This window comes from Lytechinus variegatus, chromosome 2 (assembly GCF_018143015.1).
Source record: "Lytechinus variegatus isolate NC3 chromosome 2, Lvar_3.0, whole genome shotgun sequence".
Taxonomy (NCBI): domain Eukaryota; kingdom Metazoa; phylum Echinodermata; class Echinoidea; order Temnopleuroida; family Toxopneustidae; genus Lytechinus; species Lytechinus variegatus.
In genome coordinates, this window is record NC_054741.1 from 40,423,483 (window position 1) to 40,436,871 (window position 13,389).

Sequence of the window (13,389 nt, forward strand, 5' to 3'; positions counted from 1 at the left end):
TTTCCTAGACATTTTTAGGACGAATGCAGCAGCTAGACCCAGAGCAACTGAGGAACCCTTAGAAGTTTATGCTGCAGTTGTTCAGAAACTTGTATTAGAGGCATTTCCAGATTATGAAGAGAAAGCAATTACAGGTGATGATAGGGTGTACCATCTGATAGAGCTTTTTCCTCATATTTTCATTTTCTTTTCAAAATTATACAAATTTCTTTGCTCATTACTTTATTTTACTTTATTTTGCCTCCATCTTGGTTCCATTTTTTTCCTCATTTTTGCGGATGTTCACATTATTTTCAATTACCAAGAAGCGCGGGAAACTCTGTCAGACTCTACACTGTGCCCCACCTATGCATATCCGTGTCAGCTCTACTCACATTCTACATAGCAACACCGGGTCTCACTAGTTGTGTGTGTTCTGCTTTGCTGCAAGCTCAGTTGAACTTCAACTTGAACTTTGAAGACATTGATAGACAATATCTAGTCTAGAGCTGGTACTGTATAAATCTGTGATCTGTAGTGTAAAGTGCATGTAATGTGGAGTTTTGCATCTGCTATGTATTAAATGTGCATGATTTGTGGAGTTTTGCATTTACTGTTAATGTTTTGCTGCATGTCCAGCATATACATGTACCAACCTCACCAAAGTGTGCTATATCATCTGTCATTGTGATCACGACTCTGTCTCTGTCCTTGCTGTTTGTGCTATTGTTACCGTGAAGTGGAGACGTCAAATGTCTACTTAATACGTCACATGTATGTTACACTGTACCTATTGATGTTGGTAACTCTGTTCTGACTTTTGAGTTTGGTTCTTTTGACTGTTTTTGTGAAGTGAAGCACCATTGTCTACCTCCATACATGTGATATATGCTGCATGAACTAGTATAGTCTACAGACATATTACTTTATACTGTCACATGCTCTCCCGAACTTGTATGCTTATCACTGAACTACAAATTATAACATAGATCTACAGTGTATATAGACTATATCTGTGCTACTGATCTAACTTGATATTGAAGTGTAATCTTTGTTTCTGCAATTGGGTTTCTTGTACAAAACTGCACCTTGTTAAGATTTATTCGTCCAATACTTTGACTGCAACTACACATAAGCATCTGTGCCATCCGTCCGCCTAAGAATTCTTTCACACCTGCTACTTCATGTATGTATCTATAAGAGCCTCAACATTACCCTCAACCACAAATTAATCTGTTGAACTCCATCTCACTTTCGAACGTGTTCATCCATCATCATGCCTAATCAAACTAAAAGAAACAGTCTTGATGCCAGAGCAAACCTATTCATTGTTGAAGTAACTGCTGGAAATGGTGAAAAGCGTATAACAGCAACTGTACCTCTTCGAGTGCTCTCAGGTTTCAAAGAAGCAATTACATCTCTGCTCAAAGACAATCAGAGGATATACAGCTCTATCTTAGCTGCTTCTTGGTCCAATATTGGATCATCTAAATCTGCCAAAGCCCTCGACGAGATAGGCGTAATCTTTCATAACAGAATCAAGTCTGGTAAACCAAGAAGAACCAAAAAGTTTGAAATACAACTGCAGTGTACCACTGGAGAAATTCTGATAACCGGAAAACATCTCTCCCATTTTGTAGACATACTTCCATGGATCTGGCACAGACTGAAGCATGAACATCCAAACTTTTTCCAAGCATCTGAGCTGTCATGTCTATTTCATGACCTTATCCGTGCTGCCAGTGCAATACAAACAGATCCTAGGAACCGTCCCTGTAACTGCTCCTCCAAAGACAGAGCCATATTGTGCCTCCTCTGTGGTAAACATGCTTGTGACAATGCAATTCAGTGCTCTCATTGTGAGAAATGGTCTCATTTTGATTGTGCTTCTTTGTCTCCCGAAGAAATTGATAACTTTTCTAAGCAGGACAACAATTATTTCTGCAATCACTGCTGGCAACCAACTCAGACGACACATCCTTCAGGTCCCTCTGCCTCTGGTCCAGACTTCTTGGATTCTGCTAACCAGGTGGATAATTCAGTGGCAACTGCCAAGACTCGACCCGGCAACTGCAATTCACTGGAAGCTGCAACGCAAACCTCAATGATTAGGATCCCTGGCTCCAGCCCATACAGGTCGATATCGGTCTCTTCTCAAACAGAAGTTGTATCTACTTCCATCAGATGACCTCCTCTACCTCTCAAACCATGCCTCTACCCTCCCTTGATCAGGCTACTCATTCTCCCTGCTCCCGATGCTCAAAGCTCGAAAAGGCATTGAAGACCTCAAGTGAAAAATATGAGGAACAGAAGAGAACTTGTGTTGCAACCCTGGGGGAACATGAAAAGATCGTTTGCAGTTTTGAGCAACTTAAGCGTGAACACGAGTCCCTGAAAATCAGACTAACAGAGGACAGAGACATCATTCGGGAGAAGGAGAAGACCATTACTGACTTGAAACAGAAGTATTAGGATACTGAGCAGCAATGCGTTGGTCTTCTGTCTGATAATGACTTTCTCTATGCTATATGTTTACAAAATGGTATTGCCACTCATGGGCTCAACATACCTCAACCCAATATTATTCCTTCACCTCTCCACACGACTTCTGGTCAGAGCTGCACTGGTGGACATGTTGCAATTAAGAACGCCTGCAGCATTCTAAGTGATCTGGATGAAGACCTCACGGCTTCTACAGGTACAAGCAGAAGGGATAATATTGCCTCTCCAAAGGAAAGGACTGAACACACATCAATCTCTGCTGCCTCGGGTTCTCATGGTAGCATTACCTTTCAGAAGAGAGCCCCGCATGCAAAGAAGGGGGATTCACCCAAGCCCACTCCTTCCAGTCAGTCAACTCGCTACCTCAAACAAAATAGAGATGGTTCAAACAAAAAGGCATATGCAAACCATTCAAGCAAATCCTCTTACAATGGTAGAACCTGTAGATCCCTTCCTTCCTCGCCACTCAGACAATGTGACAGCACACCAAAGGATCCTAGCAGCTCTACAACTCTGCCCAGACGTATCTCGAGGTCTGAATCCGTGCCAGATAACCTGAATAACCACACCAGACTAAATCCTGGTCTTCCCAAGCCTACTTCCTGTAGAGGTGTCCCCATTGTGAACTCTGGGGCTTCTATTATCCTCACCGAATCCTTACCTTCCACTTCCTCAGTTCCTCCATCTTCAGTGGGTATGATTCAGCAATCAAGATCACATGGGGAACTCTACAAGAATAACCATGAACAGACTTCCAATTATTCCTCAGGCTTGGGGTCCCAACAGCACTCTAAGTCTTATCCCTCCACCGACCTGGCCTCTCCTCTCGCATCCAAAGCCTCTGTAGATGCTCAGCACCAGAATCCGCACTCTACTATTGATGAGACACATGTTCAACTACTTAAACGTACTTCTCCCAATCAGAAGACTCCTTCTAGTACCAAATCCCCATCTGGTAGGAGTTTTATACCACCCAAACTTGAGCACGACATCATATACACCCCAAATGAGTATGGTGACAGCTCTAGGATTGGTTCATGTACCCTTCCTCCCATGCTGGCCGGCATGAGGATGGATCTGTTAAGAAATTGAACATTTCTGCACACTCTGGATCTCAAGCTGTGCCACCTCCGTCCTCAAACTCTGCTCGGGAAGAAGAAAAACTGTCATCCATCCCATCTCAAGCTGAGCATCCTCTGGGTTTTCGGCATGGCCGTGTCTCCACGCTCACTCACACAACTCTACTGGAAAGGGCCCATTATGCTCTCAGCGCTACTCTTCACCTCTTGTCCTATCCCAAAGCTCACCAAGACCCAGTGATCTCATCAGAAATCAGAATGTTCCACGAGCAGGTGATAGAGTGCACACGATCAAGTCTGAATCTCCTAAAGCTATCCAAGGCACCAAGCAACTAACTCAACCATTCCCTGTTATTGATCATCATAACAAGACCCCTACAAGTATCTCATGCTGCCTTGACCACGAGCAGTTACCATCTGAAACTGACAATCTCTTGTCAAATTCTATGGAGCGTTTTATACCAACCTCCAAATCTTTCTTACTTGGGACACTGAATGTGAGAGGCTTCAATACAATCATGGCCTACCTAAAAGAACAACTTCTTGGTCTGGATGTTCTAGCTATCCAAGAAAATTGGCTACAACAACAAGACTGTCACATCCTGGATTATGTGAGTGATCAGCACACCGTCTCCTTCAAGCCCGCAGAGAAACTGGATGGCCCTTTGAATATCCGCATCAGAAGAGGTAAAGGTGGTGTTGCTCTATTCTTTAGAAAATCAATATTTACTGACCTGAAAGAGATCAAGTGCCCCTCGTCTAGAATGTTAGCAATTGATGCCAAGCTCAAAGACTCGGGAAAGCATTTCACCACGATAGCCTGCTATCTTCCGTGTGGGGTCTCAACCGTAAATCAGACTGACTACCATGTATGTGTTTCCCTTCTGTCTCAAATATTAGAAAATACAAGAGGAGTTTCGCCGATAATTTTGGGCGATTTGAACGTTGATCTGATCCACCCCAACTCTAAAGCAACACTTCACATCCTCAAGGATTTCATGTCACATGAAAATCTCTGCTGTCTCACCTCAGCCTACTTCAGTGCCTCAGATTACACCTTCCACTGCGACGATGGTAGGCATAAGTCGTGTCTTGACTCATTTCTTGTTCCCTCAATGGAGGTTCATTGTTACAGCATGGTTGAGGTGGCCAAGAAAGATCCTACTAACACCTCAGATCATCTCTTAGTCACCGCTTCCAGGTCCTATGATGTTGCTGAAACTAGCGACCAGCCATCTCGTCTTCAATCCTATGATCATGTTAAAAGACTCAAGGTAAAGTGGCACAGTCTCGACCAAAACACAAATCGCGATCTGTACACATTGCCCATGGAAAAGGTCTCATATGAACTATTCCAAACGATTAGTAGTGTTAAGGACATGCACCCTATTGAAGCCGAATGCTTACTGGCATCCCTCATAGAAGCCATGGTGACTCAATCCAAGGAATTACCTCACACCTTCCCCTCTGGAAGCAAGAAGGGAAAAGCTGAATGGAGTGTTCAGGTTAACAGGGTCTATGCCGTTGCAAAAGATGCGAGATGGGCATGGTTAATTTCCTCTCCAAACAATGAAAAACAAGCCAAAGAAGAGCACCTTACTGCCAAAAGACCTTCAGACAGGCTCTTCGTCAGTCCCGAGCGGAGATAAGAAACAACCTCTTGGAGGAAATTGAGGAAGCATCTTCTTCAAACAAGAAGCTTTTCTACCACATTGTGAAAATGAATCGAGGGTCGGATTCCGCCTGTCCTGGTCCTGACAAACTTGTATACAATGATCATTCTTATGAGGGAGAAGACATGCTTCAAGGCTGGCAGCTCTTACGGCTCTGTCATCTGCCGGTTCTGGCCCTTTATTGGACAGCGACCCAAGGGTGCAGCAACTTGATTGTTCAGGTGATTCATGTCAGGACGAAGAGTCAAGGATCCGCAATGGTCTTCAGCTCACCTCTCGGGACATTGATTTGGCAATCAAACTTCTCAAGGATGGAAAGGCCGCCGGAATAGATAACAGATAACATCTCTCCCGAACATCTAAAGAACCTTGGAGAGGTCTCCTGTAAGACTTGTCTGCCTGTAGAAGAAAGAAAGAAAGAAAGGAAGGAAGGAAGAGAAAGAAAGAAAGGAAGAAAAAAGTTTCTATCAACGCGTGTATACATGGAACTCCATGCACTCACCAGAACTACACACATTGCAATCCATCGTGTGTGGCCCCCTCCTGTGACTGTTGATGCTGGGGTGTGTTATCTTCGGACCGAGGTCAAGAAACAGGTGTTTCTATACTTAAATTTCATGCTTGAGGGCAATAGGGTTTGTAGTACTCGGAGAAGAGAATTGATGATAAGGGAAACTGGGGTATACTGCTCTTTAAAGCAAGATTTTCGTCATGACTGCTGTGCAGTGCACCAAAAAAGTTGGATGTCATGTGACGAATATTGGCCAATCGCGATGCTTGAAATAATACACCTTTTTTATAAATTACATTACTTTACCCTTTCCTAAACAAGATTTAAACTTCTAGGATGTGCAAATATTAAACCATTCTAGCTATATGTTGATGAAAAAAATGACATCTTACATGTATTGCTTTCTATGTAAAAAAACCCAAATTTATAATAAGTAAAACTTATTTTTAAATTAGACGCATGTCATAAGCCAGTTAAATGTGTGTATTGTATATTAGCTCTTGTCTCAGGCATTCATCATCAATAACATTCAGAGACATTCCCTAAAAACATTTAGGTTGTTGAGGTAGACAGCTTCAAGCTGCATTCTCAGACAAATTGGGGCTGAATGAGTGCATTATCCGTAAACCTGATTATTAAATTAAAAATATATATAGCAGGAAGGCCTTTTCATATTAATTATGAATTTTTTCTGTTAAGTTGAAAATTAATGTTAGCACTAGTAAATATAATTATGACAATTTTAGCACACATAATTAAAAATTATTTGACTTACTTTTATTGGTATATTATATCATCTACATGTATGTTTACATTGCTTTGAATGATCTTTTTCAGGAGCAAGAGGCAAGAACTGAAAAACTAAGGATTAAAGCCAGAGACAAGAATTTGGGCAATACCCACTATGATTTAGATCAGGAAGTATTTGGACCGCAGCCAAAGCCTGATGGAACTCATACAGTAACTCAACTCATTCCGAGAACTCACATCAACTTCTTCTCTGAAATAGAGTCAAGGGTAAGATGACTGTCATGATGAATCTCTACTTGTAAGGATCTTTTATCACAAAATATTTGTTATTATGTTCCTTTTTGCCAAATCTAAAGCAGAATATATTCTATTTCAGAGCTACATTGTTTCTCAAAAAACTATTTTCACATAGTCAAATAAGTTGGACAAAAGAGAAAACAAATCCATAAAAATGAACTTGAAATTTCTTTCTAGATTGTAATGGTTGAAGAATAATAGTTTCTAGTGGAGTTGCATACCATATTCAGTATTGAATTCTGAATTTGTTCCTTGACAGGGGAACACCAATAAAAGTAACAAGGACCATGAAGCTGATAAGAAAGAGGAGCAGGAAACGTATGAAAAGAAGATTGGGTTACTGGTAGGTCTTGGGCAGAGTGCTGTAGAATCACAGAGTGTCAAACCTTGGTATCAGCAAAATAGGGAAGAGAAGGACAAGGAAAGGGTGGATGCTTATAACACAGAGTAAGTTTGATATTTAGCAGGGATGCCAGTTTTCTGGCAATTGCCGGAATTCTGTCTTTTTGCTTTTTTTTGTCTCGCCCACCATAGGTGAAGGCAAGACCTAGGGATCCAAATGTCGTTCATCGTCTGTCACAAACCTTATGACACATAACTCCACGACAGTAAGTCATTTTTCAACCAAACTTGGTTGGTAGATGGACTAGCGTCAACCAGTATTATAAACGATTTAACTACGATATTTCTGTTTATTTCTGAGTCTTAAAATTGAAAAATATTTGTCCTTTTCAACCTTTATTTTGTTTAGGGATGAGGTGGGGGTCCTGCACTGCAGATTCTAGCTCCTCCCACCCATGATAATTATCATCCTTTTGATAGGCTGTTTTATTTAATTGTATTTAATTTGATTTGAGCCTAGTATAATTTACTTATTCAAAAATCATGCAAAGAAACCTTCAAAAGAAGAAGAAAAAAAGAAAAACATATAATTTTACCTATGCTATAAGAGGTCAATTATATGTATCAAATATGTTTTAGGGCTCAACATGAAAATTGTTGACCATGACTTTCTGTATTTCGTATTTACATTATCAATATATTTGATTTGTAACTTTGTGTCTCACTGTAACTGTACTTGTAAGTGTTTGTAAAATTGAGAATGATCCAATATGTGTGGATTTTGATCAATAAATTTTGAAACTTGATTGGGCTATTGCCGTTGAAATAGCCTAGTCTATTGAGGGTTAAAATGGTTGCAGATTTCCTTGTGAATTACATATTAGTGCTTGTTAGAAATGTCATAACCCTGCTAAACTCTTCTTTATTTTCCTTGGACTTCAATTCTTAGCACCAGTGAAATGAAAAGGAAAGCATCAATGGACCCTATGAATGATATGATGAGGTACCTTGGAAAGAAACCAAAGATTGTGACTGATACAAAAAAAAACAGTCAAGAGCATCCTTCTAAAGACACAGAAACTTCACCGAAAGAGGTATGAATGAAAGAAATTATATTAGATTTAAACCCAACAGGCTGCTATGATGGCATGTATAGCAAGAGAAGAATCTTACTCTAGGAAATCATTGGTAACACTGATGCCAAAGATACGGTAAACGTTGCAGTGAATACCACTCCTGATTGAAAATGGTCTGAAGTAGATCAATTATCACATCTGTTGTTAAAGGACAAGTCCACTCTAACAGAAAGCTGATTTGAATAGAAAGAGAAAAATCAAACAAGCATAACACTAAAAAATTTCATCAAAATTGGACGTAAAATAAGAAAGATACAACATTTTAAAGTTTTGCTTAATTTCTCAAAAGAGTTATATGCACATCCTGTTCGGTATGCAAATGAGGGGACGGATGACATCACCCACTCACTATTTCTTTTGTATTTTATTATATAAAATATAAAATATTTTGATTTTTCCGTCATTGTCATGTGAAACAAAGTTTCACTCCTCCCTGAACATGTGGAATGCCATTATTTCAACATTTTGTGGTTCAAGCAAGGGTGTCCTAATTGTCGAATTCATAAAAATTCAAATATTGTATAATTCAAACAAAAGAAAAAGTGAGTGACAATTCTCTCATTTACATAGGAAATCATTGGTATGAATGAAAGAAATTATATTAGATTTAAACCCAACAGGCTGCTATGATGGCATGTATAGCAAGAGAAGAATCTTACCAGTGATTTCCTGAATTGAGCATAGAACTGTTATGTGAAAAATAAGCGAAACTTTAAAATGTCTTAACTTTCTTATTTTACATCCGATTTTGATGAAGTTTTCAGCGTTATCCATGTGTGATTTTTCTCTATTTATTTAAATCAACTTTTTTTCTGGGGTGAACTTGACCTTGAAATGGAAACATCAATGTCAATTGACCTGTATAGTTGATGGCTTACTGCTCCCAGGTAAATTTGTAGAGCTCATGAGGCTCAAGGAGGAAAATATCACATGGAAACGTGTTATCTTTGACTAAAGTTCTTAGTTTCACATTAAGGTCATCCATTGACTGTTGTTAATTATGTGGAAACAAACAGACCATCCTGTATGTTCTGAATAGATGCAAATCGTGTTAGAGCAAGGCAGATGTAAGTGGAGACATAACATTTTGAACACGTTATATGAGTGTCTTTTATCATCATTATCTGGAGTTTACACTCTTCTAGTAGATCTTCCTGACAAAGCCAATCAACCCACAATTCCTATAAATATTCTACCGACTCCTCTACGACCCATCCTTTTTCTTTCATCTGTCAAAATAAAGAAGTCATTTATTGTTGAACTCACAGATCCCTTCAAAAAAAACATTGATTCACGTCATGTGAGCAAATGCAATAAGTATGCACCTCTGACCTAATGTAGACTAGGGATGTTCATGTAACTTTTCTTTGTAGAAGTAGGCTCAATAGGTTATGGGTCCAAGTGAAATAAAATTAGCATCAAATCATTGCTCAAAACGATGAAACAAGAAGAAGACCAAGCTGAGCATTATGTCTACTATTTGTTCCTTGAAAGACCAGCCTACTTGGACTTAGCCTAAATTGCTCTCTGTTCCGGAAAACAACCAATGTTTATAGCTAACTTTAAACGTTTGATGTTTTGTGATCCTCATAAAGATATAGTAATATGTATCTTTCACGGTAGCACTAATTAAGTTATGTCTCAAGATATGTTTTGATCCATAAATTATTATAATCCATATTGAGATGCTGGTGAAATAATTATGCAATTTGAATTATGTACACTGTATATATCTAGTGAAGAAATTACTGTTTATTAACATACACAGACGGAATCATTCGGATTATATTTAAATTCAAAGCAATGAATTATCTCTAGTATTATATCATGAACTGAGGAACACAACCTGAATTAGATAAGGCACATAGTGATACATTATTCATTCAGATTTAGTGGTATATCATACTTTAAAACAACAGAATTGACTTGTTAACACAAAGGAAATTGTTTCTCATAACAAAAATATATTGAGTATAAATGAACCTAAACAATAATTTAGAGACCCTCACTTTGTATATACATGTAGGTTTATCTCTAGATCACAAAGTGGTGGTTTCTCCTTTGCATTTTCTGACATTCTAACTCCTGACATACCAATTTGATCCGTCTTTCATTTGTATGTCTCCTCCCTCTTTCATGCTTCAATGTAGTTCAAGCATATCGTAACTTGCTCTGTTTTCTTATGTGATATATTATGTGTTGAATTTTACTTGTTTTTCAATATATTATATATGTGTATGATGTATAAACTGCCTTTTGTCGGTGAAGGGGAGTTTGTAATTGTGTATTCACTATTTGAATATGAAATAATGATGATATATACTTTACTGTCAGTATATAGTCTCTAAATGTATATTGCCACAAAAATGAACTTTTTCTAATTGAAGTATGAATGTTTCCCTTGTTCTCTCTCATGTTGTCCTCAATTTTTGTTTGCTTACCTGATTATGATTTTATGTGTGTTTAGAGCAGTACATTGTAATAATTTTGTTTATTTGGGTTTATGAATTTAGGATTAGTTGATGACCCATGTAATTTGCAACAAATATGCATTTATAACATTGAAAAACAGATAATTTGTCCAAAGAAATGTACCTGTATATATATGTGATATTTCTCAATAGATTTTATTGTAATGTATTCCATTATTCATCAGTAAATTGAAAAGTTGACAAAATTTTACCGTACACCATTTCTTCTCTTCACACAGGGTCTACCAGGCAGAATAAGTTTGATGACAATGTTCAGCAAGTACAAGAAATCAAAGGAGGAGGGAAATGGAAAGGAAAGTTACAGAAAATACAAAGAAAAGAAGAGGAATAAGAAACATTGTAGGCTCAAAGAAAGCAGAAGAGATATCAGAAAACATAGTCATAAGAAATCTGGCAGAAAGCAAAGAAAACAGTCAAGACAAGACAGTGATAGCACAAGCTCAGAGGGCAAGGACTCAAGGCGAGAGGTTAGAATGTCTAGGAGACATCAGAAATCACACAAAAGAGACAAGAAAAACAGACACATATCAAGCAGGAGTGAGAGTGATAGTCTGAGCACCTCTAACAGTAGCAAAAATGAGATGGACTATCAGAAACCAAAAGTGTCTTCTAAACCTACTCCGACCATTGAACAGCTGAGAGCAGAGAGAATCAAGAGAGAGGCAGCAGAAAGGACTAAGACTGAGAGATTCTTGGCTGGAAAGCCACTGGTAGAGCAGCCTGCTACTGAGCAAGTGATTACAGATAAACTAGATGGAAAATATAATTCTCAATTCAATCCACATCTAGCAAGGATGCATCGACCGAAAGCACCCCTGTTTTAATCCTAATGGGGGGGGGAGACCCCCTTGACATCTCATGCAATTTGTTTGCAATGTGAAAAGCTCTCACTGCAATTTTTGTCTCGCCCACCAAAGGTGAAGGCGAGACTTAGGGATCCAAATGTTGTCCGTCTGTCACAAATCTAATGACACATAACTCCACAACCGTAAGGTGCTTTTCAGCAAAACTTGGATGGTAGATGGACTTGGGGGACCTGCATGTTATGCTGCAGTTGGAGGTCACATGGTAAGGTCAAAGGTCATTTTCAGGTCAACTTTAAAGTTTACATGCAAAACTCTCTTATGACACCTAACTCCGCAACCTTAGGTCACTTTTCAACCATACTTGGATGGTAGATGGACCTAGGGGACCTGCATGATATGCTGCAGTCGGAGGTCACAAGGTAAGGTCAAAGGTCATTTTCAGGTCAACTTTAAAGTTTACATGCAAAACTCTCTTATGACACCTAACTCCGCAACCTTAGGTCACTTTTCAACCAAACTTGGATGGTAGATGGACTTAGGGGACCTGTATGTTATGCTGCAGTTGAAGGTCACATGGTAAGGTCAAAGTTCATTTTCAGGTCAACCTTACCTAACTCCGCAACCGTAAGGTGCTTTTCAACCAAACTTGGATGGTAGATGGACTTGGGGGATCTGCATGTTATGCTGCAGTCGGAGGTCACATGATAAGGTCAAAAGTCATTTTCAGGTCAACATTAAAGTTTACGTGCAAGGCTCTTAAGGCAAGTGTTATTCCATCCCAGTCATATTATAATGAAGTTTTGATACAATTCTGTTGCATGCCCTCGCGAATCATGATATTTCCGGTTATTTTTATACGTGGGCGAGATACAAAGTTGCTTTTGCCTTGTAACTTTTTTCCTGCGATTCTCCCTTATCTTTTAAGACCCAAATTTCTATGCCCAGTTCCAAAGATATGCATAACTGCATACATGTATGTCAGACCAAAAATTGCTCAAAGAGCTGTTTGCTCATACATTACTCTCTTGGTTCCTGTCCCTCACAACATGTCATTTGATCTTTAATCTATCAAGCCACCGAAAAAAAATCTAGCAAGAATTCCACTTCTGCTCCCTTCCCAGAGTGCAGTATGTATGGGATTGTGCATTAACCCTTCCGGTGCGACAGGCCCATGTATGGCCCACTTGCATCCTACTCGCTCAGACGGCAGGCCCATATATGGTCCACAAAAGGAAATTATTTTCAGTTTAGTATTTACTCATTATTTCGAACTAGAAATGTGCTGGAATTCTTCCGCAGATGACCAAATAATACTATTGTGCAAAAAAAAATCACATGCTTCCAATTTGAAAATTCTGAGAAAAACCTCTTTCCAAAGTCGGTGTTTCCAAAGTTTTGTATGTATTTTTCTTGTCGAAATTCATGCTTAGATTTGCACATGTATGGGTTAAGAGCGGACACACATATGAGTGCATGTGCCTGCACAAGCTCGTATCCCATAATGATAACACAACGCCAATATTTTGTGTGCCACCAATTAACGATAATATCCCAACAATCATTTTTTTATTGTAGTACTTTGGATAATTGAGAGAATCTCAATTCAAAATGTTATACAATATCATCTTTCTGAATCATCACTTATACAGGTTTCATTTTGTAGCAAGTGATAAATGCTCTTTCTGTAGAAAATATGAAGAAACGTATAAAGCATTTATTTTTTGGATGTGAAAAAGTAGGAGATATGTTGGAATGGATTAGTAATTTGTTCAGCCTTCCAATTCTCAAAAAAACTAAGCTGGATGGAAAACCATATTGGTCT

The 13,389-nt window shown here is 38.9% G+C and overlaps 1 protein-coding gene across 1 annotated transcript in view; it reads left to right on the plus strand.

The window, feature by feature from the left end:
* Window positions 1-11,730, plus strand: part of LOC121406806 (leukocyte receptor cluster member 1-like) — a 41,662-nt gene extending 29,932 nt beyond the window's left edge. The window contains exons 4-7 of the mRNA XM_041597675.1: window positions 6,582-6,761; window positions 7,051-7,238; window positions 8,083-8,227; window positions 10,980-11,730. Of these exons, the coding sequence (XP_041453609.1) occupies window positions 6,582-6,761; window positions 7,051-7,238; window positions 8,083-8,227; window positions 10,980-11,585 (1,119 nt within the window). The 3' untranslated portion in view covers window positions 11,586-11,730. The remainder of the gene's footprint in view (window positions 1-6,581; window positions 6,762-7,050; window positions 7,239-8,082; window positions 8,228-10,979) is intronic.
* The last annotated feature ends 1,659 nt before the right edge of the window (window positions 11,731-13,389 follow it).